Here is a 27,124-nt window from a genome sequence, read left to right as displayed (position 1 = left end):
ATCAGCCATGTCCAAACGGTTGATCATGATCTACTGGCAATCGTGTGGTGTCCCTGGTTGATCCCTGTCGACCGTGTGATCCTGGTTGATCTCCGCCCCCCAAAAAAAGCTCAACAACTTTTGGTAGATCACTGCCAGTTTTTTAATAGTGGGAGTAGATTGCAGTCTTTTGGGAGTTGGACATGCCTGGTATACACAGAATCAAAAATTGTAGAGTGGGAAGGAAGCTGGGGGGGCGTCATCTGGTCCAACCCCTGCAATGTAGGAATTATTTGCCCAACATGGGGCAAATAAATACAGTGGTGCCTCGCAAGACGAAATTAATTCGTTCCGCAAGTTTTTTCGTCTTGCGAGTTTTTCGTCTTGCGAAGCACGGTTTCCCATAGGAATGCATTAAAAATCAATTAATGCGTTCCTATGGAAACCGCCTTCAGACCAGGTCCGGGACAGTCTGTCCCCCGACCTCTTCTGAAGGCTGAGGGGGGGGGGACAAGGGCTTTTCTTCCCACCCCCAGCATTTTAAAAAACCCCGGGACAGCATTTTAAAATGCTGGCGGGCGGCAGCGAAGGCTTCGCTGCCGCCCGCCAGCATTTAAAAATCGCCCCGGGACAGCGGAGGACTTCTCCGCTGTCCCGGGGTGATTTAAAAGCCCCCGGGAAGGCAGGCAGGGGGGGACAAAGACTTTTGCCCCCCGCCAGCCTTCAGAGGTCTTTGCTCCCCCCGTCTGCCTTCAAAAGCCGTCCAGGACAGCGGAGAAACACGCTGCTTTTCTCCGCTCTCCCGGGAAGGCAGGCAGGGGGGAGCAAAGACTTTCACCCCCGCCCGCCTTCAGAAGAGGTCCTGGACTCTTCTGAAGGCCGGCGGGGGAGCAAAAGTCTTTGCTCCCCCCGCCTGCCTTAAAAAGCCATCCAGGATAGCGGGAAGCGCTTCCCTGCTATCCCGGACTGCTTTTAAAATGCTGGTGGTGGGGAGCAAAGCCTTTCGGCCCCCGCCGGCCTTCCTGGACCTCTTCTGAAGGCCGGAGGGGGGGAAAGGCTTTGCTCCCCATCGCCAGCATTTAAAAGAGGTCCCCGGAGATTTCCCTATGGGCTTTCTTCTTGCGAAGCAAGCCCATAGGGAAATTCGTCTTGCGAAGTGCCTCAAAAAACGGAAAACCCTTTCGTCTTGCGGGTTTTTCGTCTTGCGAGGCATTCGTCTTGCGGGGCACCACTGTATGTAGCAATAGCAACACAGTGGAATTTACTACCGAGTACGCGGGTGGCGCTGTGGGTTAAACCACAGAGCCTAGGGCTTGCCGATCAGAAGGTCGGCTGTTCGAATCCCCGCAACACGGTGAGCTCCCCTTGCTCGGTCCCTGCTCCTGCCAACCTAACAGTTTGAAATCACGTCAAAGTGCAAGTAGATAAATAGGTACCGCTCCAGCGGGAAGGTAAACGGCGTTTCTGTGCGCTGCTCTGGTTCACCAGAAGCAGCTTAGTCATGCTGGACACATGACCTGGAAGCTGTACGCCTGCTCCCTCGGCCAATAAAGCGAGATGAGCGGTGCAACCCCAGAGTCGGCCACAACTGGATCTAATGGTCAGGGGTCCCTTTACCTTTAAATAAGAATAGAATTGCACTGAATCTGATTATTCTCTACAATTATTCTACAATATTGCAGCCTTTAATGTTCATAGCTGAATGGAAACTTTCTGAATCACAGAATATTTTGAATTGACAAGAATACTTTTTAAAATAAGAAAAGAAAATCTGGGAAATTCATGTTTTCTGTTTTTTAAAAAAGTATTGCAAATGAAAATGCACAAATTCCTCGCAAGATGCCCTCGTCAGCTGAGGTACCTTTCGATCTGTTTTAGTATTTTAATTTTTGTATGTTTTAAAGTATGGCTGCAAAACATTTCCCCCTTGGCTTTATTGTTTTATCCGCTTTTGAGGTTTTCTTCATTCAAGCGGTATATACATTTTACTACAAAATGAATGAATGAATATGAGCAGGGACCAATAATTGTTTAGCGGCGAAAGAAGCACCGAGGTGGAAAAATACACATTTCATTTCATTGTTCATGCCCCTTAAAAGGAAGAAGAAAAGTTCTCTTTACAGGTGCGATTGGCTTATTCACAGAGTGTGACGCAAACACTGGCCAATAAAAAGCGAATGTAGTGAGGCGGGTGGCCCGGTTCTTTTGACAGCTTATTTGTTTCTTTACGTGATGGACAGAAAACGTGACCAGTAAAAAAAAAAAGCAACTAATAAGCTGCGGGGCGGGACCGAGCTCCTCAGGTCACCATTGGTTGTGAGGAGAGCAGAGGCGGGCGCCGAATGACAGGGAAGGCTACCAGTTAGAACACCGACCGGAAATGGGCGGAGCGGGCCAACGCTGCCCCTACCACTGCCCGCGGGCGACGGTTTTGCTTTTCTTATTGGTCCTGACCGATGAATGACAGGCCCTCCGAGCAATAGCCGGCAATGGCCGGCAGAAATAGGGCGGGGCGGGGCGTCGCCTCGCCGAGGCCGGATGAGGAGAATCCGAGGGGGGAAGTTTTGGTGGTTGTTGCCTGGGGTTGTGAGAGGAAGCGGGGAGGTGCGCGCGCCGGGGGGAGGAGGAGGGGATCTGTCCCCCTCCCACCTTAGGCCGTTGCTATGGGCAACCGAGGAATGGAGGAGCTCATCCCGCTGGTGAACAAGCTGCAGGACGCCTTCAGCTCTATCGGGCAGAGCTGCCACCTCGACCTGCCGCAGATCGCCGTGGTGGGCGGCCAGAGCGCGGGCAAGAGCTCCGTCCTCGAGAACTTCGTCGGCCGGTCAGTCAGTCAGTGAATCGTGCGTGTGGGGGGAGGGGGGCTTTGCGGGGAGGAAGAGAGGGAAACGCAAACTGCGCAAGGGAGGCTCCCTAAGGCAGACCAGCGGCGCGCGGCGCAGTTTGCGGAAATGAGTTCCGAGAATGCCGGGCTCGCGCTCTCCTCAGCTCGCTGTTGCCGTAGAGGCGGCCTCGGCCCGGGAAGAGCCGCCGCCGCCCGCCCGCCAAAAACAAGCCCCTCTCCGCTGGTGAGGGGAAGCGGAGAGGAAAGGGTCTCTTCCCCGCTCCGAGACCCCTCTCTGCCCCATGGAGCCGAAAGGGGTCGCGCGCGGGACTGGCCCTCGTGAAAGGTGGCTTTGCGACTGGCGCCATGGCCGGCGTGTGGGCCACCTGCCTTCTCGCCTCCCGCTCTGCTGGGCGAGTGTGGGGAGGGGTCAGACCCGCGAGGCCTCGCGCTGCCCTTCGCCCTACACACCTTTCCGGGTTGTCCCGGGTAAACTCTGTCGCCTGTGCTCCGGTGACCTCTATGGGGAAGCTTGCCTGCTCTTAATGGGGTTACACTCTCTCTAAAGGAGCAGGTACACAGCTCGGGGGGTTTTCTGGGTCCTTTGCTGTCGATTGAGACTCAGGTGGTCTCAGTGCCCCTGGATCTGGACAGGGATAGCCTAACTTCTATCGTTTAATCTGTGGTAACCTCCAGGTTAGATTACTGCAATGCGTCCCACGTAGGGCTGCCAATGAAGACTGTCTGGAAACTTCAGCTGGTGCAGAAATCGGCGGCCAGGTTGCTCATCAGGGCAAGACTGTTTGAGAGTATTACATCGATCCTGGCCCAACTGCACCGGCTGCCAGTTAGTTTACCAATTCAAAGTGCTGGTTTTGACCTATGAAGCCTGAAACGATTCAAGAATGCAATACCTCAAGGACCACCTCTCCCCACATGTACCCTGCAATCATGAAGCCATTCTTTGTGTGCCTTCCAACGCGAGAATGGGCCTTTTTTGCAGTGGCTCCCCATTTATGGAATGATGTCTCCAAGGAAGCTTGCCTGGCACCATTGTTACATATTTTAGGTGCCGGGCAAAAACTTTCTTTTTCTACCAAGCCTCTTGCTATTTAAACAATCTATGGCCTTTTAAACTGTGGGTGGGAGGTATTGCTTTTGTTTGTTACTATGTTATATGTGTGTGTGTGTGTGTGTTTGTAAATATATACACACACACTGCCCTCTGATCTTTGGATGAAGGGTGGTATATAAGTTTAATAAATAAAATAATAAAATAAACTGCAGGGTGGTACTTGAAATGGGCGGAACAATCGGTGATTCTGCTTTTGTTGCCATTGTAATTATTATTGTTTACCTGCCCTTCATAGGATCAGAGGGCTGGTTACATAAATACAAGATAATAAAATAAGTTTTAAAAACAATAGCAACAAATTTACAACTTAGCATCTTTCCTAGGAAATCTTTGCCTGGTTTGTAACATACATCAGCCCCTCTTGTATGAAAACCCATCAGATTCCAGGTTTCTTTGCGGGTATTGCTAAATGTAAAAAATCTCAAGCTGCTAGACAGCTTATGATTAGCAAGGGTGGGGGAGGTTACACCTGTCTTTCTGCTTTCTGTGTAATGGTCTTACAGATAAGGATGTAACACAGTATTATGTCGACCTTCCACCTGTGCACTTTTGTGCCATAAAGAACAGTTAGCAATAAGTCTTGCAGACACACTTTTGCTTTCAGCTGTTGCTTAGTTTTACACATAGCTAACAAGTTTCCCTCTTTTGTTCTTGTATAATACATTTGGACTTCAGAACATGAACGCTGTTCCTTATTTTTGTGTGCAAGATACATAAAAGTGATCCACAATTTCAGAAATAAATGCACAATATCTTATTAACCACTAGCTAAGCCATTACATAGTAAGCCTGCTATGGACTGGGATGTAATGGATATATTTTAGCAAAGCCATATACTCTGTACCTTAGGTTGCACAGAGCCGTGCCATTGGGTTAAATGTTCTGTCCTGAGCTCTGTCGATAGGATAGTTATTTGAAGAACAGGATTACTTTGCTCAATATGCCACTTTTCCTTAAAAGCAGAGTAATCTGTAATATAAAATATAAAATGAAATAGGAAAAATAAAACGTCATCAAAAACAATTTTTTGACAGCTGATTACTTCTTCCATGTCCCTGAGCATTGATTAATCCACTGCCAATTGCACACCCTATGGATGTGGCATGGCATGGTATGGCATTGTGCTGTCAAATAAACTACTGTGCCAGACAGTCTGTTACACAAAATGATCTAAACAAAATCACCTCTAAGCAATAGACTTGTTAGTCTGTTGCAGCAAGCAACACCATTTTCAATGTACCACAAAACACAAACAGGTCTATTGTGATGTACAGTGGTACCTCGGGTTAAGTACTTAATTTGTTCTGGAGGTCCATTCTTAACCTGAAACTGTTCTTAACCTGAAGCACCACTTTAGCTAATGGGGCTTCCCGCTGCCATTCTTAACCCCCCAAAGTTCTTAACCCGAGGTACTATTTCTGGGTTAGCGGAGTCTGTAACCTGAAGCGTATCTAACCCGAGGTACCACTGTAATATTCTACTCTAGACATTTTTACTTATCTTTGAAACATGTTTCCATGGTACATGAGGATTAGCAATGACAATGACAGTCTGCTTTTAGTCGAAACAAAATAAAAAAATTCCTTCCAGTAGCATCTTAGAGACCAACTAAGTTTGTTATTGGTATGAGCTTTTGTGTGCATGCACACTTCTTCAGAAATCTGAAGAAACACACTTAGTTGGTCTCTAAGGTGCTACTGGAAGGAATTTTTGTTTTGTTTCGACTATGGCAGACCAACACGGCTACCTACCTGTAACTAGTCTGCTTTTAACCCTTGATAAGCAGCAGAGCAGCCTATGCTAAGAAAGAGTTTTTTATGCTTGTCTTTGCTACCCCGCCCAACATATAATGGGTGTTTTGCTTGCATTTTAGTGACTGATAGCTCTATGTACAAATTCATAGTGTATATTTTTGCTCAATAGCATTTCTGTAACAAATAAGATGAGATATACCTTCTCATATGATGATACCAATAGTAATGATTGTGATTTGTTTTGTCCTGCAACTAATTTTAATGTGCAGTATCTACCTGAGAACCCAGAGATAACCCGTCTCACACCTTGGAGGATTCTACCTTTGAAACTTTATGCTAAATTTTTTTCTGCCTTGGGGTTTTTTAGCTGCTTTTCATTTGCTTTGTCTTCACAATTTGCCATTTAGGAATTGCTTTAAAGTGTGATTAGGGAGCTGTATCTCAGGGATTGTTTTCCCCTCGCTCCCATTCATATGTAGAGAAAAAAACGTCCAGTAGCACCTTAGAGACCAACTAAGTATGTTCTGGGTATAAGCTTTCCGTGTGCATGCACACTTCTTCAGATACCTGCAAGCACACTTCTTAGTTGGTCTCTAAGGTGCTACTGGACTTTATTTATTTATTTATTTATTTATTTATTTATTTATTTATTTCAACTGCATCACACCAACATGGCTACCTACCTGAATATGTAGAAAATGTTACTGAAATGTGATTGTGACAAAAAGGGAGCACACATTGGTCTGAATGTGCTTGGTGAACACTGATTTGAACAGCCTTAAGTGATGGTGGGGAACTTCCACCCAGGTCCTCCAGGCTTCTCTAGCCAGATTGAACTTTCCCTCCTAGGCCGTCTCTCTCCCCAATCCATGTCTCCAGTCTGCTCACTAGTGCTGTTATGCATTTTCCTTGAGTGTTTTGCTGTCTAGAATGTGTCCTCGAAGTATGATAATTACTCTTGTTTGCCTTGATTTAGGTGCATGTGTAGAAACCTGGCTTTAGTATGGATGGAGTGTAGCATACTGTAAAAATTACATGCATTGCCCTCCTACTTCTGCATTTTGCCCATAAGGAAATGCAGTGATCAAACTATTTTAAGCATTTTTCAGTGGAATTGGTGTTCTAATATACTGTACATCAATCACTACCAATGACTAAACAGCTATAATCCTGGGTGTATATTTTGATCCAGTAGTGAATTCCTTGCCATAATCATTGCACGTAAAACATTTTATATTGACATGAGACCAGTATCTGGTTTTCTGGAAGATGTGGAGCAAGCATCTGAACCTACCTGAGTCTTTAGAAAACCAGCTTGGTGTGAATTTTTATCACAGAGTTCATCACATGTACTCTTCTGTGAACAGTTGTGAGGGATGCAGCCTAATGAGTGAGATTGCATTTATTAATGCTGTATTTCAACAGCAATGCTAAAAACTGCAATAACTAAACTGCAGTCAGACTCATGAAGGTGGAGCATGAAGTCAAAGAAGTAGAACAAAGCCTCAAATCCCCACCTGCATTTGAAAAAGTACATCTAATCAGATATGTCTTCCCTCTCCTGCAATAAAACATTTCAGTTTACTAAAGCTATTGTATGTGCTAGCTTAGGTTATCCTTTACCTAAGCATGTTTATAACACATGTTGTATCTATGGAAATTTCTGATGGTTGCAGGCTTGGGTTGTCTTTGATGTTTCCATGAATAGGTGTCATTGTCAGAGTGCTGACAAACAGGAGAGCCTCTTCTGCTTTCAGTTGATCTGATGCAACACAGTTAGAGATCTGGGAAAATGTATTGCATAAAGGGACTATTACATGGTACGGGATACTTTGAGGGCTCTATAGTGCTTTCCCCATACGTATCTGAATCCAATTTTAAGTGTGCGCTAAATTTATGTAACATTTTTTTGTTTATATTCTTGCCGCACAAGTTCTTATTCCTATTACTCCTTGCTAGTGACCATTTTGCTGGAGGTTTTCCCAAAAGTTCAATACAGCTTGTGACATACAAATTAAAAACAATGGGAAAACACAATAAAACAATTGAATAGGGTCAACAAGAGTATCTTATTCCAGGAAGCAGGTCATTACTAGTAAGTAGCATTGTTGATATAACTGTCAACAATGGAAAATCATTCTTTTGTATTTTAAGTGCCCTGCTATTCTGTGGTTGGTTGTTTAAAGTAAAATGGTAGCCGGGAGGGTGGGAAGCTTGGCCTTGTGCACTAACTGGCTTTCAGCCTCCATGAAGCTTTTCCATTTTGTAGAATGTAATTTGTGTTGTTGGATGCTGAATGCATTGGACAACAAATACATAGCAAATGTTTTGAATTTTCAAAGAGAATGTCTTCGTAGAATCTTCATCTTAAAAGTGTCAGAGCTCAGGTTTTTTCCAGCAGGTTTTGTAATGGTTTTATCTGGAAGCTACTGTTGAGAAGTGTTTCGTCACTTCCTTTCTTTTTGTCTATCATGTAGAAAATTGTTCCTTGATAACAGACTGATGTTGTTGGTTTGCTTTTTTACTTAATTGACTGGGTAAGAAATATAAATCTTTATGTAGTTTTACCTTAGGACTTGGCTGTAGACCAGGTGGTGGAACCCTTTTCTGCCCAGGGCCGTATTCCCTGCTGGGCAGCCTTCCAAGGGCCATGTACTGATAGTGGCAGGCCAAAGTAGACAAAACAACAAATGTGAATCGTTTTTACTCTAGGCTTCTTCACACTCTCCTAACATTTCACCCAGACAAGAGGCATTTTCAGAGTTCAAGGACACATTCCAGCCAATGATGGCTGTGATTTGGGGAGACTTTTGAGATCCAAATAGAGAGGCCTGGAGGGCCACATGTGGCCCTTACATCTGAGGTCCTCCACCCCTCCTGTAGATAGTAGATTTTATGGTGTGTTCTTGGTGGAAGCGGGAAGCATGTGTAGCAGTCCATAGATTTCTAATGTAAAGCAGTATCTTTATATATCTACATAACAGTGTTCAGAAAGTGCCCCTGTTGCATGGGCCAGTGATGAATCATTGAATCAATGATGCTTTCAGAGGCTGTAACTAGTGGCTGGGGCATAAGATTAATGGTACAATTATGGTAATTGCCATTTTGAGACAGTGCACATTTTCTTTAAATCAGGGGTGGCAAATTTACAACTGCTTCCATTGACTCACCAACCCTTTCCCTAATGAGACATCCCTTTCTTTCCCTCTCAACGTACCCTGCAAAAACCATGTTGTCATTTTCTGACATGGTGGCATTGCATGAAGGTCTTTTGTCTACTAGCAGTGGTGCCATGCCTGAGGAAGAAGAGGTGATTTTGAAGCATAAGTTGAGAGTTTTGCTTTTTATTTGCAGTGCTGCACTTGGTCACATCCACACTGCTATGCAGCTTTTAGAGGGTTAACTAAACTTCACTGTGACTTTGAGCTGAAAACAGTGAACCACTCATGCTGTACACAGTCAGCAGTGCTATTACTTGATAACGCTTTAGCAGATGATTACTTCTTAATACTTGACACCTTCATTTGTAATCTTTTAAGAGCCTAGTTGCTACAGATAAAACTTGTAAATCGTGTTTGTGTTCATGCTTTGGTGACTATACAAGAGCTGTTAGTAATTCATGTTTCTTAGGTCGTGGATACATCATTGGTATGACTCTGCATAAGGCAGCTTCGTATGTTCGATTTCCTGAAAGTCTGCCTTTCTTAAGAGGATTGGTCACTTCCTCTAGGAAATGGAACTGCATAATAAGCAATAATTGTGTGTGATAGGGTGGCAAGTGCTGCTAGGGCAGACTAGTCAGGAATTCTTAGGGCTGAGAAAAACTGATCACTGTCCTTCAGAACATTTTTGCCAGTGCCAGATGTTCCCTTTTGTCTATTTGTATGAGAAAGTTCACCTGTTTATTTACATTGCCACTCTTGCTCTGTTCTTTCAATTAGTGTGCCAGCTCTCATAACATCAAATGTACCTACACCTGATAGGCTGCAGAGTGTTGTGATATCATCTTATAAAAACTATTTCATGATTTGGCTAGGATTGCCAGGTAGCTAAACTAAGAAGTAAGAAGCAGTAACCAGGTGAGAGAGAAATAAACTTGTGGTAAAGCATCAACAGTTACAGAATAATGGTTCCAAAAAAGATGAATGTTTGAGTTTTTGGCAAACATTACTGTACACCTCCGGAACGAATTAAGTACTTAACCCGAGGTATCACTGTACTTCCCAGAATGACTTTACTATGGCTAGTGACTGCCTGCTGAGCACAATGATGCACAGCCCACCAGCAGAGACCTCTACAGCACATTTGTGCACCACAAGAAGATGCCTCTGCCCATCCTTGGATAGGAACAGACAGTGGGCCTGGTCCAAGGGATTTGAGTCAAAGCTTTGGTTAACCTTTGAAGAAGCTTACCTAGGTCAATGTAAGTAGGGATAATCTAAGTTTCAATTTCAGTCAGTTTGGCTCTTCATGGTTCTTTTGTATTATTTTATTCCATGGGTAGGAAAACTAAGAACCCAGGGGCCACATCCAGCCCAATCGCTTTCTCAATCTGGCCTGTGGACGGTCCAGGAATCAGCGTTTTTTTATATGGGTAGAATGTGTGCTTTTATTTCAAATGCATCTCTGGGTTGTTTGTGGGGCATCTCTGGGTTATTTGTGGGCCACCTTCTAGCTCTGGCTGAAGAAAAGGATAGCTAGGAGACCAGGTCTTTCTGGCTACAGGCTGTCTCTGCCACTGTTTTGTCTTACCACCTTTCCTGGAGCCAGGTCTGACACCTGGGCCCAAGTTCTGTTTGCATCACAACACCCAGTGCCTCGGGATCAGCTGTAATCTTTCAACCAAACTGCATGGTCACATGGAGGGTTACTGCTTCCCTGGTCTGTCTTCTTGTCTAGGAAGGGTACAAATCCCCACCAAGGATCCCTGAAGTAGTGAATTCTCAAGAGTCTACAAATCATGCCTGCATTGGACTAGATGACCCCTGGGTCCCTTCTAATTTTATGATTTGGGGTGTGTATGTGGTACATCTAGAATCTCTCAGACTTTTGTACCCAGGTTTTGGTAGTGACTAAAGATACTTTGCTGGGTTGAGGCTGGGATGCCAACTATGTTGGTTCTTGGAGGCATCAGATCATGGCATGTACACCGTGGGTTCATCTTATTTGGATCACTGCAACACAGACTGTGTGGGGCTTGCCTTTGTATTTGGAAACAACAGCTGATTAAGAATTCTGCAGAAAGGTTTATGGCCAGGGTCAGTTATGGGGAACATGTGAATGAATCTTTGGTAACAACAGCTAGATTAGCTGGTGGTCCTAATTATTTTGAAAGGTGCCACTACAAATATTCAATTGCTTTGTATGTGCTTGCCTCATGGAGCCATTTCAGTAGTGGAACTTTGGGTGAGGAAATGACCTTTTGACAAGTTTGCTCAACTGAAGTTTTCTAGGGATAAGTGGAACCTGCAACAAATTGCAAACACATTTAGGAGGCCAGCCAACTATGTCCTCTTCCATTGCACCTCTTCTGATTTTCATTTCTCTCCCCCCAGCATGTCCCCATCACCAGTCGGTAAGCATTCTGTGCCCGCTGAGTATATTATATCCTTGTTGGGCCTAACTTTTGCTTTTCTCCACCATCAATACTTTTTGTTTTTCTCCCCCAAGTTTCTTTTATGCTTTTGAGTGTCTTGGGGTTTCTTAAGCCCATTAAGTGTATTGAAACCTTCCTTATCTGCATGGATGGTGACATTTTTGGCTATGTAAGGTGCCAGGCTCAGAGAATGAGTTTGTTATAGGATAACACTCCTGTTTGGTGCTCTGAGTGAGATATGAGTGCCTGGACTGAAGCAATGGTAGAAACGCCCTTGGCTTGTCAACACTGCCATTTGTGTTTACTGTAGGGACAGCCTGGCTTCAGTGCTACATACAGCTTTGTTTATTTCTTATTTGCAGCGTGCTTCCTTCTATCTCCATGAAATAGCCACTTGTTAAAGCCACTGCATAATGTGCTTTGAAGCTTTGTTTAATACATATGTATTTCAGCATTCTCCTTCATGACCAAACCAAGTTTCCCTTTGACCTCCATTGAAGTTGTCTGTCAGTAATGTTGTAAGGCTCAATTGTTTTGGCATTATGCAACAGAGGACTCTGGGCCTCTTTCTCTGACTCACTGTGGTTGTACTTCCTGTCTTGTAATGTATGTCCTTTGGTGTCCGCTTGCTAAAAGCTTGTCTCTTTTTATCAAATGGTTTCCAGTAGGACTTCAAGTTTTAATTAGCAGATCAATCAATTAAAGTTGAATGGGGAAGGAAGAACAGGTGTTTGTGAGTATGAATGAATGTGTTTAAGTGTGTAGGGTGGAAGGGAGATTCTTGTCCTGGCCCCACCTTCCACAGCGCCTAGTCCAACCCCTTTCAATGAAGGAATCTTTTGGCCCAGCGTGGGGCTCAAACCCACAACCCTGAGACTAAGAGAGTCGTGCTGAGCCTGCTCTTGTTTTAAATGGATGTAGTTTTTACCAGAAGGACTGTGAACTGTTGTGGAAATCATGTTTTTAGGACAGCAACAACTACTTCGGGTTTTTTTCAGAGGAGCTTGGTACAAGGGATGTATGTGTCCTAGGCTGTCAGAGAATGGTTTTAAAAAGAACTGCTTCTGCTGTTGTGGCAGATGCTCTGTTGGATGCTTTTCAGTATGGCACCTGGTCCATGGGCTCCACTGTGGTTGCCCAGAGAAACATCTCGTTGAGACAGTGGCTCATTGATTCTAGTTTGGAAGCACACTTGGCCAGTCTCCTTTTCTCAGCGGCAATGATGATGATGATAATGATAATAATAATAATAATAAAAATAATAGTAGTAGTAGTAGTAATAATATAATTGTATTATTTATATGAAACTCATCTGACTAGGTTGCCCTAGTCATTCTGTGGCTCCGAACAAATATTAAAAAAACAGTCAAACATCAAACATTAAAAACTTCCCCTATGCTTTTTGGGAGTCTCTGCAGGTTCACTTGGTGGAAATAAGAAATAAAACCAAGGTACTGCCTTCTGCTAAAATAGATGAATGCAAGGGATGACAGTCTTCCTTTTTTCATCCCCCCATGCAGCTTTCCCAATCTACCTAAATGAGAGCCTTGGTTGAGAGTTTCCAAGTGACTGAAGAAGACCACTGTTGTGACTGAAGCAACTAAGATGTTTTTCCCTGTACATAATGTTGAAATAATTGATTTCTGTGCAGACTGCAGTTAAGTATGTAGTCGTTCTCATAGAGAAGGCTTGTATAAAGCTGCTCTAAAGTTTTATATCCTGATAACAGGGTGGCTCGTTGGAGGGTCTGCTTGGTACTAGTTCTTCAGACTGCAGATCTGTGAGCTCTGGCTTCTGTCATAGTGTCTTGTTGTGCCAGAAGCAGTTTAGTTATGCTGGCCACATAACCTGGAAAGCTATCTGTGGACAAATGCTGGCTCCCTCAGCTTGAAAGTGGAGATGAACGCCACACCCCATACTTGAATTGGACTGGATTTAACCATCCAGGGGTCCTTTACAAAATTTCCATTTCTTACCTACACACACCATCAGCCCCCTCCCTTTAGGTAGCAGAGGTGTATCATCTTTTCCAATCTTTGATGGGTTTCTTCTTCCAGACATCCCAGAGAGATCTCTGTATATTTCCCAGCCATTTGTCACCATTAAATAAAACATATAAACTTATAAGGAATACAAATCTGAATGCAATTGAAAGAAAAGACAAATTTTGGATAAATAGTATGTTATAATTAAGTTTCTAAAAGAGTGATTTAAATTCTAAAATTTGAGATTTAATATTGGAAAATTATATTATATGAATTGAAACAAGTTAATAATTTGCTAGCAAAATTTATGAGTTCAGAAGGCAGGAACAAGAGATGTGAGGAAGTCCAAAGATGAGATTGAAAGGTAGATGTTGGAAAAGACTATGTTATTATGTATGTTTCTTTTTTCTATTGTTTAATTTTTTTTTAATAAATATTATAAAAAAAAAATAAAACATTGCCAGACATTCCTGGCCATCAATAAGCATTTTTCTTTTAACTTGAATGAAACCAAGAACTATCAGAACATTCCACAAAAACCTAATTTAAGTTTGGATTACTTGGGATTTACTGACAAAGGAACATTGCCCAGTCAGTATAATAGTATTGTGGTTTGCACCTTGTGGCAAGCCAGGCTATGGTTTATCATGAACAAACACAAATGCTAATATTGTGCCCACCCTGTTCCTTTCCCCCTCCCAAGTGGGGAGAAAACGAACTGGAATGCCAGCTTAACATTATAAACCAGTGCTTGTGGTTTGTTTTTCCAAGAAGATGACTTACCACAGCCATCACCAAGTTGGTTATGTTGGATTTCTAGAAGAAGAAGAAAAGAATTGGAAACTTTTCTGTAGCTGCAAATTAATTGAGATCTGATTTACCAAGTTTATTGAATTACTGTTTACTTGTAAATGTTTAAAGATTTATTTTGATTAGTGTAAATTTTATACACTGCTTGATTGAAAAAACAGCGACCTCAAAGCAGCTTACAAACGATAAAATAGTAAAACTGAGAAAAATTCACAGCCATACTTAAACATACAAATGTTAAAATACTAAAATAAAACACTTAATAAAGAAACCTAAAATATATTAAGGGGGAAATTAGTAAGGTGTACTTAGTGTGATTTAAATGTTATATTCAAACATATAGCATTACTTAGAATTTTTTATTGGATTCCTTGAAAATATTTGGAGAAATGACAACTCTGTAGCATCTTACTTCCTTTACCTTTAGATTTAAATAAAATTTTAGGATGCCTGAATTGCTATGCACCTGAAAAAATCAGCTTCCTGGGGATAGCCATCTGAGAAATTAATTACAGCCTTGATTTAAACTGTTATTATTGTGTCCATTCTAGTTCACCAGTTTGATGGTGGCTGTGCTTTCATGTCTCAGTAAACTTTAATTACCATGAATATGTAAATAGAGCAAAAAAACACAACCCATGACTAGTGCTTCATCTGGGAATCACAGTTTGTTTTGCTACAAACAAACCATGATTGTTCTTGGGTTTCCAATTGTGTTTTGTTTGAAATGAAACAAACCATGATCCTTAGTTCAGAAGTAATGCTAAGCCAAGGCTCATGGTTTGTTGCACCCGCTCATGCTAGGGGAGGATCTAAGTGGGAGTGCTTTGTGCATTTATTTTGCACTTACTTTGATGTGCAGACTGAGCAAATTTATATCCATTTATATCCATTCATTGCTGCCGAGTAATTTTAGGAAATGATGCATTTAAAAAAGTGCCTTCACTAACTAGGATCCAATGCTCATGGTCAAATGAAGATCATACATCATAGAACCTTTTCAGTCTTGGTTCCTGTTTCCTATGAATACGGTAGTCTCATCAGCATGACTAGAAAGCAACAGGAACATGTCTTTCTAGGTAACAAAGTCTCACACAATGGATCTGCATAGGACACCATGCACTCAGTGGGAGAGGATTGGGAGTGACTCTCAAGGCAAGTTGCCAAGTGCTTTGTTCTTGTTTTTGTAATTGGAGATTCTATTCTCTTGGGGAAATGTCTCAAAACACTTTGGGGTCTAGAGCAAAATATGCTTTCATGGGGCCTTACCCAGTTCTGTGTTCTGAATTCATGGGTGTAACAACAACAAGGAAACTGCAGTGGTCCATTCAGCATTCATTTATTTGTACAGGGCTATTATAGCCTATGTTTTCTGCATTCTTAAGTGCATGGTGGCTAATAGGTGCAACATAATTTAAAAACACTGCTTTACTAGGAAACAAAAGACCAGCAGGGAATAATGACTAAAATCAAATGTTTTTTATTTCTTTATCCTGAATTTTTAAAAACCTCTTCTGGTTTTGAGTTTGTGTGGATTTTGGAAGGCTTCAACTGAGCTGTAGTTACCCAAAAAGCAAGAGGTTTTAAGACTGGGAAATTCTTTTCAAAGCATTGTGAAAGTAGCGTTCTGCTAGCTAGGAAGACAAACATTTCCAGAGCTTTGGGGCATGTACTTCTTGATAAACACATGGATTCTTAGTCTCTCCCCCCACTCCAAGAGTATCAAATCTATTTTATTAACATATTAAGAGCTTAATTCCAGTGTAGGAAAAAAAGATGGATTTATGATAATGTTTTAATAGTATCACAGGTGTTTGGGAAGTATTTCTCTGACTCCTGTATATAGGGACACCAGTTGGCTGAGGTGGCAGGAGAAAATTGAGTTTGCATACCACAAAAGGAAGGCAGGAAATAGAAAGCCTGATGTTTGTACACTACTGCCTTTTTTGTATGTTTACAAACGATTGAAGACTTGTCCAAAATTCTGTACCAGCATCCATTTAAAAATCTGTATGTATCTAATTTGGTAAAGTTGCTAGGAATTCTCAGTTGCTAGCAGAGACTTCTGAAAGTCTTTCCATGTCTATCAGATATCTCAAGGTCTTATTTAGACCTCCCAGATCCACTTGCTTCATCCAAGAAAGCTCTTTATGCTTCTGAGCCTCCATGTACTAGCTATATAGTTAAGGAAGCAGCAGTAATTGCACCAACTCTTAATATTTGCTAATTTAAAATATAAATCTAAGCACAATCTGTCATTAACAGTGGAAACCATGAACAACATGTTGAACTGTACAGTATTTAACATTATCATTCCCATACATCAGGGTGGCCATATTGATGTTCTTGAGATACTTTTGGACTCCACTTCTGATCAACCCCAGCCAGCATGATTGATATTCAATGATTATGGGACTTGTAGTTCACCAACATATGGAGGACACCACATTGACTACTTCATAAAACTGTCATTGTCTTCCTTTGTATGCTGTTACAAAATGTGCCAGCTTTCTCATTAAGGTGGCCATTAGATCCTATGGACATAATTTTGGAACAGTGCGCTGTTCCAGAATAGGATTTTAAAAGTATTGTTTGTCAATCCTCATAATTGCAGTATCTTTTTTTATGCCATTGAAGTAACATTATCTTGTAAAAATACTCTGCAGAGATTTCCTGCCCCGTGGATCTGGAATTGTTACCAGGCGTCCCCTCATTCTTCAGCTTATCTTTTCTAAAACAGGTATGTGGTTTTTTCATTGTATTTGAAGAGTGACCCAAGTCCTTGTGTGAATGCTGATATGTCCGTGTGCAGTTTCTTCTTTGACTGTGACTACTCTAGAATGCAGAAATCTTTATTTGCTCTGGTAAACTAGCATTGTTTATGTCTTTGTGGGACTATATTTCAATGTTCTTAACATGTTTCCAAGCCAGTGTCTTTATTAAGTAATTTACTATACTTTGGTAAAAAACATGGACATGCTTTTTCTGAATACGTTGACTTGATTGTAAAACAAATAGGGATAATGAATCAATCAGTTTTGTAGAGTATTAGAATTATATTCTTAAATCTGAGTGAGGGGAGACTGTGTACAAGTTGAACCAAGGCCCTGCTGCCCTTGTGGGCCAATAAGCTGAAATTGAATCTTCCTAAGACAGAAATTGTGAGTGAGGTCTAAGAATTAGGAACTTTGCCTATTCTAGATGGGATTGCACTTCCTCTGAATGAATATTAGGGGGCAGTGGGGTGACGAAGTAACCTGGGGATGTCATGCAGCAGTCAAGACTAAGCTGCTGCCTGGGCCACCCTGTTCTAAGGGATTGACCTAAGACAAACAGCAACAACAGTTTGTTGGTCACTGTGCCCAACAAACAGTGCATAGCACGACTATGATAGCATCTCTCCTCATGCTGCCCAGGGTTGGCTGCTCAGTTCATCATTCACAGGAACTGCACTCAACACCTTGGCACCACTTACCTGAGCCAGTGTGCTAAGCAAAAACCAACTTGCAGCACAGCTGTAGCAGCCTCCCCTTTCTTGTGCACTGTGCACTGACTGCCTAGTTTGGTGGAGGTGCACAGGAGCAACTGTGGCGGTCTATTGAAGGCTTTCTGTCGGGTTTTTAAAGAGCTTTCTTATGGTTATGGCAGGCAGACACATTGGATAGCAGAACGTCATGTGCCATGGGGTGGTGATAGGCTCTCCTGAGAGTATGATTTTTAGCATCTGACCAACCATCCGGGAGTTGCCAACCATTTGGGGCTTTTGGGCACACATTTGCAAACTGGGCAAATTGCTGTGGGCATCTTGCACATCCCACAAGCAAGCACACTCCACAGCCTATTGTACGGGCTTCAGTATAATGCTTCTTTCAAGCCCAGTTTCAGCAGGGAAAGGATAAGGGGAAGGGACCATGTGGGCACCGTGGAAGACCTCTCTGGGCACATCCCTTGGGACCAAAGCAGCAGCACTTTGGTAACATAACACAACACGGTAAATGGACAATGGATATTTGCATAATTTTGGAAATACAGTGTGTCTTCCCCTCCCCTCATATTTTCATCTCACAAAATGAAACTGCTGAGCAATGCTGTACAGCCCTACTAAATCAGGCATGCAGTATAAAGCATTTGGTATAGTTAAAAGTGGTTTTCGGTGACAGCTCCTGATTGAGCCCTCAAAAGCTTTTCCAGAGGTGTGAATTCCAATCTGACAAAGTGATTTCTCTCTTTCAGAATATGCAGAATTTTTGCACTGCAAATCTAAGAAGTTTACAGATTTTGATGAAGTCCGACAGGAGATTGAAGCGGAAACAGACAGGGTTACAGGAACAAATAAAGGCATCTCTCCTGTTCCCATTAACCTGAGGGTGTATTCACCACATGGTAGGTATGGTTTTGTGCTCTGGATGAACATTTTAAAAGCACATATTACTGAACTGAATACATATATTTGAGTGCTACTGGACTACTCAAGTACCCTGGACTGGAAATATTCAGTAAAATGGAAAGCTATATCTTTCTTTGGTACTTTGGGAGTAAAAGTCTATATATAGATGAAGCTGTAGGAGGATGTGAAGGCATTAGATGCATTATCATGGTTAAAAAAGGCTTTAGGGTCTTATTGTCGTGAGAATAACTAGCTAGATCTCCCTAATGGCTTCCCTCCATCCTTGTATGAAAAGACTTTGGCAAAGTTCCTTGAGGTCACAAAGCAAAACTTGATGACCTTCTCAAAAGGAAGTTCTTAACATTGTGCTCACTTTTCTTTTCAGTATTGAATCTGACTTTGATTGACCTTCCGGGTATCACTAAGGTGCCAGTCGGTGACCAACCCCAGGACATTGAGTACCAGATAAAAGATATGATTTTGCAATTCATCAGCAGAGAGAGTAGCCTGATTCTTGCTGTGACTCCAGCCAACATGGATTTGGCCAACTCAGATGCTCTCAAAATGGCCAAAGAAGTTGACCCACAAGGTAAAAAAAAATCCCGATTTTTTTTCTCTTTCACCTGTTGCACTGATAAATTCCACACAGTTCCATGGCAGAATACTGTAGGGTCTCCAAAATCTCACTCTGAGCTTCTCAGCTAAAATAATTGGGAAGCCCCAAATCATTCTAGGTAGAATAGTCCAGTGCCAATGTGCTTTTTCTATGGTCCTGTGCCAGATACATTTCTCTGCTAAAATGCTGGTCTTTGAAAGGAATTTTCTAGAGGACCCTGGGAACAGAATGATAGTAGCAGAAAGCATAAGGTTAGGACAACTGGAACTTAAAATTGCAGGGCAGGACAAGATGGAATAATTCATGCCCTTGGTGGCAATAATTAGTTCTGTGCATTATGAAGTAAAATAAAGAAATCAAGAGCTGTACGAAAGCCCTAATCACACTGATGTGCAAAATTGCTATCCTAAGCTTATCATTTATTGTAATATGTATTATAGTTCCTGAGAACTTGTTTAATCTCTCACCTCAATATTTGGATCACCTGTTGATCAGCCGTTCTGTTTTTCCCCATCAGGCTTACGGACAATTGGGGTAATAACCAAACTAGACCTGATGGATGAAGGCACTGATGCAAGAGATGTTCTGGAGAACAAACTTTTACCTTTGCGGAGAGGTAGAAAGCTATTACAACTTATAACTGATGGTCAGATTCATAGACTTGAATAAAATGAGTGTTTGCTAATCAGGCTTGAGGGAAGGAAGTACCTGGGCTCCAAACCATCATGCAATGTGCATTTAATGTGCACTCTGGGTATGAAGGAGCAAATGAAAGTAGCTAGTTTTCAAGTCTGCTTGCTGTTTATCTTGTCCCTTTGTCATCCAGAGCATTCCTAAAGCACCCAGATGTACAGGGCTTCTGGCAATTAGCTTTCTTTTCTTCCTAGCATCTTTGGGTGCAAAATGTCAGCAGGGTGCATATGGGACATGATCTGCAACCAAGCTTCATGACAAAGCCCAGTATATTTGACATGAAGTTATCAGATTCTTTCTTCCACCCACTCTTTTGGCAGGAAGTAGTCAGTGGTTGGAGCCATATATTTTCGTATACTTGTTGGAAACTTCCAGTTTGCACAGTAGAAGGGACCTTAGTGATGATCCTAGCTGAGTGTTGTGCATTTAGAGCCAATTTGTGATCCTGATGAATTACTCTGGCTCTTGTGTAGCTTTTAACTTGATTAGCTTTGTTCAGATTTGATCTCTGTATACTGTATAATAGGAGATGACTCATCTCACCAGTATGAGCTCAGAGTCTGACAAGGGTGGGTTTTTGATTACCCCTTCAATAAATATGCTTGCTATACTGCTCAATATCACAGTTCGGCATTTGAAATAAACAGTGCAAAATAGACACATTTTCATCCTTTTTATTTGGGCTGTACCACTTGGATTTCTGTAAATTTCTGAGTCACAGTGCTTTCATGTACTAAGGAAGACAACTTGTGACATCAGGGTGTGAGGCCAAGTTCCATGGGAAAGAACTATGCCGAGTGTAAAAATTCCAGCCAGTGGCTGTTGAATGTCCCACTTCATGGCTTCTTGTCTTTTTAATTAAAATAGGAGCAATAGGCCCTTCTTAATTTTAAGTGTGGATTGTTGTAGAAGCTAGGATTCCCCACTTCTTTTGTACCGTTGCAACTATGTGGCTTTCTGCAGGGGTTGCCCTGTTGTGTCCTATCTGCTTTCCCTGCATTTGTACTGGGGTCCTGTGCAAAACTATAAGGCAAAAACTAATATATGGAGCTGTCCACTCATAGGCTACATTGGAGTTGTGAACCGGAGCCAGAAGGATATTGATGGTAAGAAGGACATCAGAGCAGCATTGGCAGCTGAGCGCAAGTTCTTCCTTTCCCATCCTGCTTACAGACACATGGCAGACCGCATGGGAACCCCCCACTTGCAGAAGCTGCTCAACCAGGTAGGCTGTTCCTCTGGCATCCTGGCTCTTTTGCCTGGCTCTTTAAAGTTGGCTGAACATCACTGTTTCCCCATAAACCTTGTGGAGATGTTACAGTATGGAGGAAGGTGGCTGGTACCTCTCACCCCAAATGTGATTCTCCCCCCTCACTTTTTCTTACCGAAAAAATAATAATCTGCTATTCTTCATTTTATAGCTGGTTTAAACATTTGGGAAAAAAACAGGGGAGAGCAGAAATAAGGGTCTTTGGTTTTTAGCTTATTTATTTTTCAGGTATCAGCTTGTTGCTGACATGAAATAAGTATGTAGTCCTGCTAATCTCCCATCATACACAGTTTTCTCCGTGGAATTATTCCAAATGAATATGGATTAAACTTGTTGTAGCAGGAAAAGACCTGTAGATGATTTCCATAAGCCAGTACCTGTTTTGGAAGTGTTGAAAGGGCTATGCTGGGAGCAGCCAAGTTTTCTTTTAACTTTGTTCATCCCCAGCAAGGGCAACCAAGAAAGGATTTTGGTGCTAGAAAGAAGGATAAGGTGTTCACCTAGGTGGTGGGCTTGCAGCTTTGTTAGGCTGAGATGGGGATTTAGGCATTCTTGGGTCATATACCAAAGAATCACAGCCTACTCCAGTTTAGAGTTCCATCACACCACAAAGGGGCAGCTGATGGATAAGAATTTTGGTAAATACTGGAGGATGTTAACTAGAGAGAACAAAAAGCAATAGGGATTCATCTTGGACATATCATATATGTGGGAAGCTGGTTTTGGAAAATTGTATTAAATTGAATTGATTTGGCAATGATTTGGAAAATCAATAAAAATAATTGGCAAAAAACAACAGTTCCATCACACCACAACTCACCCCTGATCAAGAGCTAAAGAGACAGCCCTCGACTTAGCTGACTTGAAAGGGAAAGCTGCTTTTATTCAGCACTAAGCAACACTACTTATAATGATGTTGATATAAAATGATTGCTCTCTTTTTTCCATAGCAATTGACAAACCATATCCGGGAGACTCTGCCATCACTGCGTAGCAAACTCCAGAGCCAGCTTTTGTCCCTTGAAAAAGAAGTGGAGGAATACAAGAACTTCCGCCCTGATGACCCTACGCGGAAAACGAAAGCCTTGCTCCAGTAGGTCAAATCTACATTTAGCTGTGCCTCTCACAAGGGGAGCTTCCTTCCTTTGTTGTGTTGTGCTTTCAGAGGCTAGCTTTCATCTTGAGAAGCATGAAAACGTAGGGTGGTATCCAACTAAGTTTTACTCAGAGCAGACCTGTTGAAATTAATTGACCTAACTAGTCATGCTTATTAATTTCAGTGAGTTTACCCCGGTTAAAACTTAGTTGAATATCTGTGTTGTGGCAAACATCCAGTGTGCTTCCTCTGCTCATTTTTTTACTTCTGCGGCATCATTTATGTGTAAGTTGCAGTTTTCAATGTTGCATAAGGGAAAAAGTATGCATACTAGAGAGCATCCTTCTGGATGTATAGGATGCACAAATTAAATGTGACTTTTGCATTCTTTTACATTCCACATTTGGTCGTAAAGTGCATGTGGAGCAATATTTTTGTGTAGCATGGTTGTAGAACAGCAAATCCTTTTCGAAACATTGTCCATAGTTTGAACTTGATCACCTTGACAAGATTGGTGGCTAAAGTTTGAGTATTTTTAACATCTTACAATTTTATAATTTTTATAATTATTATGATCAAATCTATTGTTTTTCAGCCTAACTGCATGTTTTGATTTTTCTAAGCAGTTTTCAGATGTCAGCGTAAAAAGTTTTATTGTTGTGATAGTGATAGCGTAGTGTGTGCCGAAGTAGTGTACCAAATAAAGTCATCTCCTACTACAGTCATACCTCGGGTTAAAGTTGCTTCAGGTTGAGTGTTTTCAGGTTGCGCTCCGTGGCAATGCGTTACTTCCAGGTTTCGCTGCTCGCGCATGCGCAGACGTTCAAAATGACGTCATGCGCAGAAGCGGCAAATCACAACCCGCACACACGCAGACTTGCTTGCATTCTCTTCAGGATGCGAATGGGGCTCCGGAAAGGATCCCGTTTGCACCCAGAGATACCACAGTATGTGTTTTTTGAAAGCTTCCTGGCAAAGAATTAGATTTCATACGTTCATGCCAAAAGAAGTTGATCTAGTAAAAAGTGTTACCTTTCACTCTACATTCCTGATTGGCTGATAATGGCTTCTGCTCACTCAACAGACTGTGGCATTATATAAACTTGGTTTTAAATTTATATCTGCATAGGATGGTACAGCAGTTTGCTGTGGACTTTGAGAAGCGGATTGAAGGCTCTGGGGACCAAGTAGACACGTTAGAACTATCAGGCGGAGCCCGAATAAACCGCATCTTCCACGAAAGGTTCCCTTTTGAACTTGTCAAGGTAAAAGACATGGGATTTTATGTCCTGGGGTGATTTGCGAGCTGCTGTTGGAGGACATTCCTGATAGGGACAATGCCCCCTGCTGGAAGGATCAGTCAGGATCCCCTTAACCCTTCTGCCACCTCTCCTGGGGGAAGAGTCATCCCTCTCTTGAGACTGACTGATTGCTGTTGGTGACAGTTGGACCTTTCTTTTCTCTGAAAAAAGTATTCTCATCTGTAGCCTTTTTAAAGTTTACTTTGTGCAGTTTGTGAGTTTGGTGATTAAGTATTGGTGTTTATGCAGGCTATAACTGTGCATATGAGAGTGCTTTGTATTTTCAACCCCCTGCTGACAATCAGTAAGACACATTTCCCCCTCTTAGCAGTGTTCTGTTGCTTGCTAGGAAAGAGCAAAGCCACAAGTGTCTGCTTTGGGCTGATGATCCAGACCCCTTTGGAAGATCTTGTCTAATCATCCAAAGTTAAAGAGGCACAATTGGGGTCCCATCCCATAGAAGCAGTTTTATCCTTACAGAACAATATGGAAGAAGGCCATGCATCATGCACCTGCAGACCTATTTCATTCAAGTGTAGGACACATAATGGGGCTTACTGAACATACCTTGTCTTATGGCAAAAGGCAGTCCTTAAGGTTAAAATCTCTTAACTTTGCACCCACATTTGTTAGCTGACCATTTGGTACTGACCTTGAGGTGTACTAAGGCAAACAAATGCCCTCTTCTCCATTCTCAATGTTTAAAAGATAACAAGAGGCAAGTTTAGTTTTACTTACATAGCCTGTTGACCTGCTCCTGGCCAGAGTGTTATTTCCAAAGCACATCTAACAGAAAAAAGATTTCAGCTATTACTTTACAGTGGTGCCTTGCAAGACGAAATTAATTCGTTCCGCGAGTCTCTTTGTCTTGCGGTTTTTTTGTCTTGCGAAGCACGGCTATTAGCGGCTTAGCGACTTAGAAAAAGGAAAAAGAAGGGGGAAAACTCGCAAGAACTCGCAAGACGTTTTTGTCTTGCAAAGCAACCCCTTAGGGAAATTCGTCTTGCAAAGCACCTCGAAAAACCCTTTCATCTAGCAAGTTTTTCGTCTTGTGAGGCATTCGTCTTGCGGGGCACCACTGTATATTGTTGTGTATCTGCTATGATGTGTTGATTTTTGTTATTATATTATGTTGCTTTGTGTATTTGTGGGCTGGTGCCCACAACACCTGGAGGGTACCAGCCTGAAGGCTGCTGTAGTGTGTTACATCTCTATTACCAGCTCTGATGTCAGCACATTTCTGCTGAAAAACTGATGCTTTAGTCGGCATCTTAGTCGGCACCCAAAACTTTCAAAGCAATACAATGTGAACAACAAAATAAAACAGCACAAAATACAGTTCAAGTTTCACAGTGAAAACTGCCATTACAAACAGGAGAGGGTTTCAAGAACTGTTGCTTAGCTGCTCTGGTGCTGGCGGTCACTACTGGTGTGTGTTAAATGGCCTTGTCTTGCCTGTAGGTTTGAGGTTTGGAGAACAGTTGACTACTCCCTGTAGTAGGAAAAATGTAACAACAGACACTAGCAGGAATAGCAATCTTAAGGTTAAAAAACAGTAAGTTCCTGGAAATGTTAAGTACCCTGCCCACCCACAATCCATCAGTTGACAGAGTGTTCTGTTTACCAGTGAGTAGTCAATTGACAGTTCACACAGATGTCAGTTTTGTCCCAGGGTGAAATTCAGGGGCTCTACTTGCACTAGACCAAGACAAAGCTTGCCCTTGGGGTTGAATCACAGGGGATGCATGATCCAGAATGCACTCCTTGTATTGAGGAGAATGGTCTTTGGCAAGTATGCTGTTCTTGGCTACTACATAATTTGTATGCTGGATCTTTGCATAAGTTCTCTTTAAGATGTTTGGTAAGTATGGCTTCTCTAAGGAGCAAGCATCTGAAGAAGAAAGGAGGCCCCTCTTTGTGATCAACCAGCAATTTTGTTTCACCCGTTTTTACCAGCTTTAGCATTGGGGGCTTTTTGTCTTCTAGATGGAGTTTGATGAGAAGGATTTGAGACGAGAAATCAGCTATGCAATCAAAAACATCCATGGTGTAAGGCAAGTATAGGAACAGCAGCTGATTCAATGCAGCACAGTGTTATCTTGTTCTCCACTGATAAACAGTATGTAATGATAACTATCTGGGATGCTAAGGCAAGCTGGTATTTGGTCTGAGATGCCTTCTACTGATGGTGGTTCCCGTTCTGCCCAAGTCAAAACAAAGAATGTCACCGAGAAGATGAAAGGAAACAGAATGATGATCACCCTGTCACTGTGCCTGGTACTTTACCAAGCCTAAAGGGAGGACCCTTCCTCTGCTTGGAGGAATTTGAGTGAGAGGCAATGAAAGCGAAAGTCCAGGGCTATACATCCATTTGCAAATACTTCTAGCACAGCTCATCTGTCAGACAAAACAGCACAGCATTTCTGATTGGTGGCTTTTTCTTCCCCTCTCCTCCAGTTTCAGCACCCTTTATTTCATTTTGTTTATAGATGCAGCAATGGGAGACAAACTTGAACTCTTGTTAGGACCAAAGGCTTTTAATGCCCATATGAAATGGGCTCAGGAGAGGGTGTATAGGCTAGGAGTTTCTGTAGTTCTGTTGAGGAATGAACAGTTCCATTTAGACACTATCCTTTTGGGGCAATAGCACTCAAGATCCATTGCTTCAAGTGTAATCAACTTCTGTTTATCTCCTTCCCCCTCCCACTATCCTTTATCTGTAATGTCTTTGCCCTGGCCAGCTTTTATTCTGTCCTTTTTCTTGTCAAGGCCCTTGGTTTCTTAATTATTATCTGGGGTGTGTGTGTTATTTTCCCTAAAACCCATATCCTCGCGATTTCCTTTCTTGCCTATCTGCCTCCTGTCTCATATTTTGATCTAGAATACAAAGCTTCTTAGAAAGAAGAAACCCTCTGTAAACACCTACAGTTTAGAATTCAGTTTGCAAAAGTGTCTTTCTGTAGCAAAGACTAGAGTTCATTCCCCTCTTTTGTCTTATCAACATTTTTTTCATTTTCTGATGCCCTTATTCTACCTTTTGAACTTTATTATTTAAATGGGAGAGGGCTGGATGTAGGGAAGGTTTTAATAGTTGTGGGAGGGAATTGTGTTCTAGAATGTTGACAGTCTTTAAACCTGTTCTCTTCCCCCTCCTTGTTTTTCTTCTCTGCCATTGCCTTCCTTTCTCCTGCGTGTGGATGACTAGGACGGGGCTGTTCACACCAGACTTGGCATTTGAGGCCATTGTGAAAAAACAGTTGGTGAAGCTGAAAGAGCCTTGTCTGAAATGTGTCGACCTGGTTATTCAGGAGTTAATCAATACATTTAGACAGTGTACCAGTAAGGTATTGAACTAGCTGGAGGCAGCCTAGCCCTTACTGAGTGGGCTGGGAAAACCTGCCAAAACTGCACTGTTCTAATCTGCTCAACTTGCCTAACACAACCTCCAGGAAGAGCTACAAGCATCTTCTAAAATCCTAATTGGCTGGTGTTAAGATGGGATTGGGGTTTACTCTGCAGGGGAGACTATCAAGTTTCATAGGCTTTTACAAAAATGTTAAACTGTCTTACAACATGGTCCAGATTGCAGTCTTGAAATTGTGGCTCACTGCAAGCAGGATTGGTCTGTGCTTTAAGCTTCTCCTGCTTTTATCCTCTGCCTGCAAATAGAAGCTGCTG

The 27,124-nt window shown here is 42.3% G+C and overlaps 1 protein-coding gene across 14 annotated transcripts in view; it reads left to right on the top strand.

Annotated features, from left to right (window-relative positions):
* The first annotated feature begins 2,488 nt into the window (after positions 1-2,488).
* DNM2 (dynamin 2) overlaps positions 2,489-27,124 on the top strand; it is a 60,313-nt gene continuing 35,677 nt past the window's right edge. For 8 of the 14 annotated variants that reach the window (XM_083718755.1, XM_083718753.1, XM_083718746.1 and 5 more), the window contains exons 1-10: positions 2,490-2,803; positions 16,750-16,823; positions 18,317-18,466; positions 18,856-19,059; positions 19,604-19,702; positions 20,844-21,004; positions 22,000-22,142; positions 23,275-23,410; positions 25,433-25,500; positions 26,652-26,790. In XM_083718755.1, coding sequence (XP_083574881.1) covers positions 2,643-2,803; positions 16,750-16,823; positions 18,317-18,466; positions 18,856-19,059; positions 19,604-19,702; positions 20,844-21,004; positions 22,000-22,142; positions 23,275-23,410; positions 25,433-25,500; positions 26,652-26,790 — 1,335 coding nt within the window. In that variant the 5' untranslated portion in view covers positions 2,490-2,642. Of the gene's footprint in view, positions 2,804-12,808; positions 12,951-16,749; positions 16,824-18,316; positions 18,467-18,855; positions 19,060-19,603; positions 19,703-20,843; positions 21,005-21,999; positions 22,143-23,274; positions 23,411-25,432; positions 25,501-26,651; positions 26,791-27,124 lie in introns of all 14 variants that reach the window. The other 6 variants (XM_083718749.1, XM_083718748.1, XM_083718747.1 and 3 more) reach the window with 3 other exon arrangements.

Source organism: Podarcis gaigeae, assembly GCF_964106915.1.
Source record: "Podarcis gaigeae genome assembly, chromosome: 17".
NCBI lineage: Eukaryota > Metazoa > Chordata > Lepidosauria > Squamata > Lacertidae > Podarcis > Podarcis gaigeae.
This window is presented reverse-complemented; position numbering and strand designations above follow the sequence as displayed.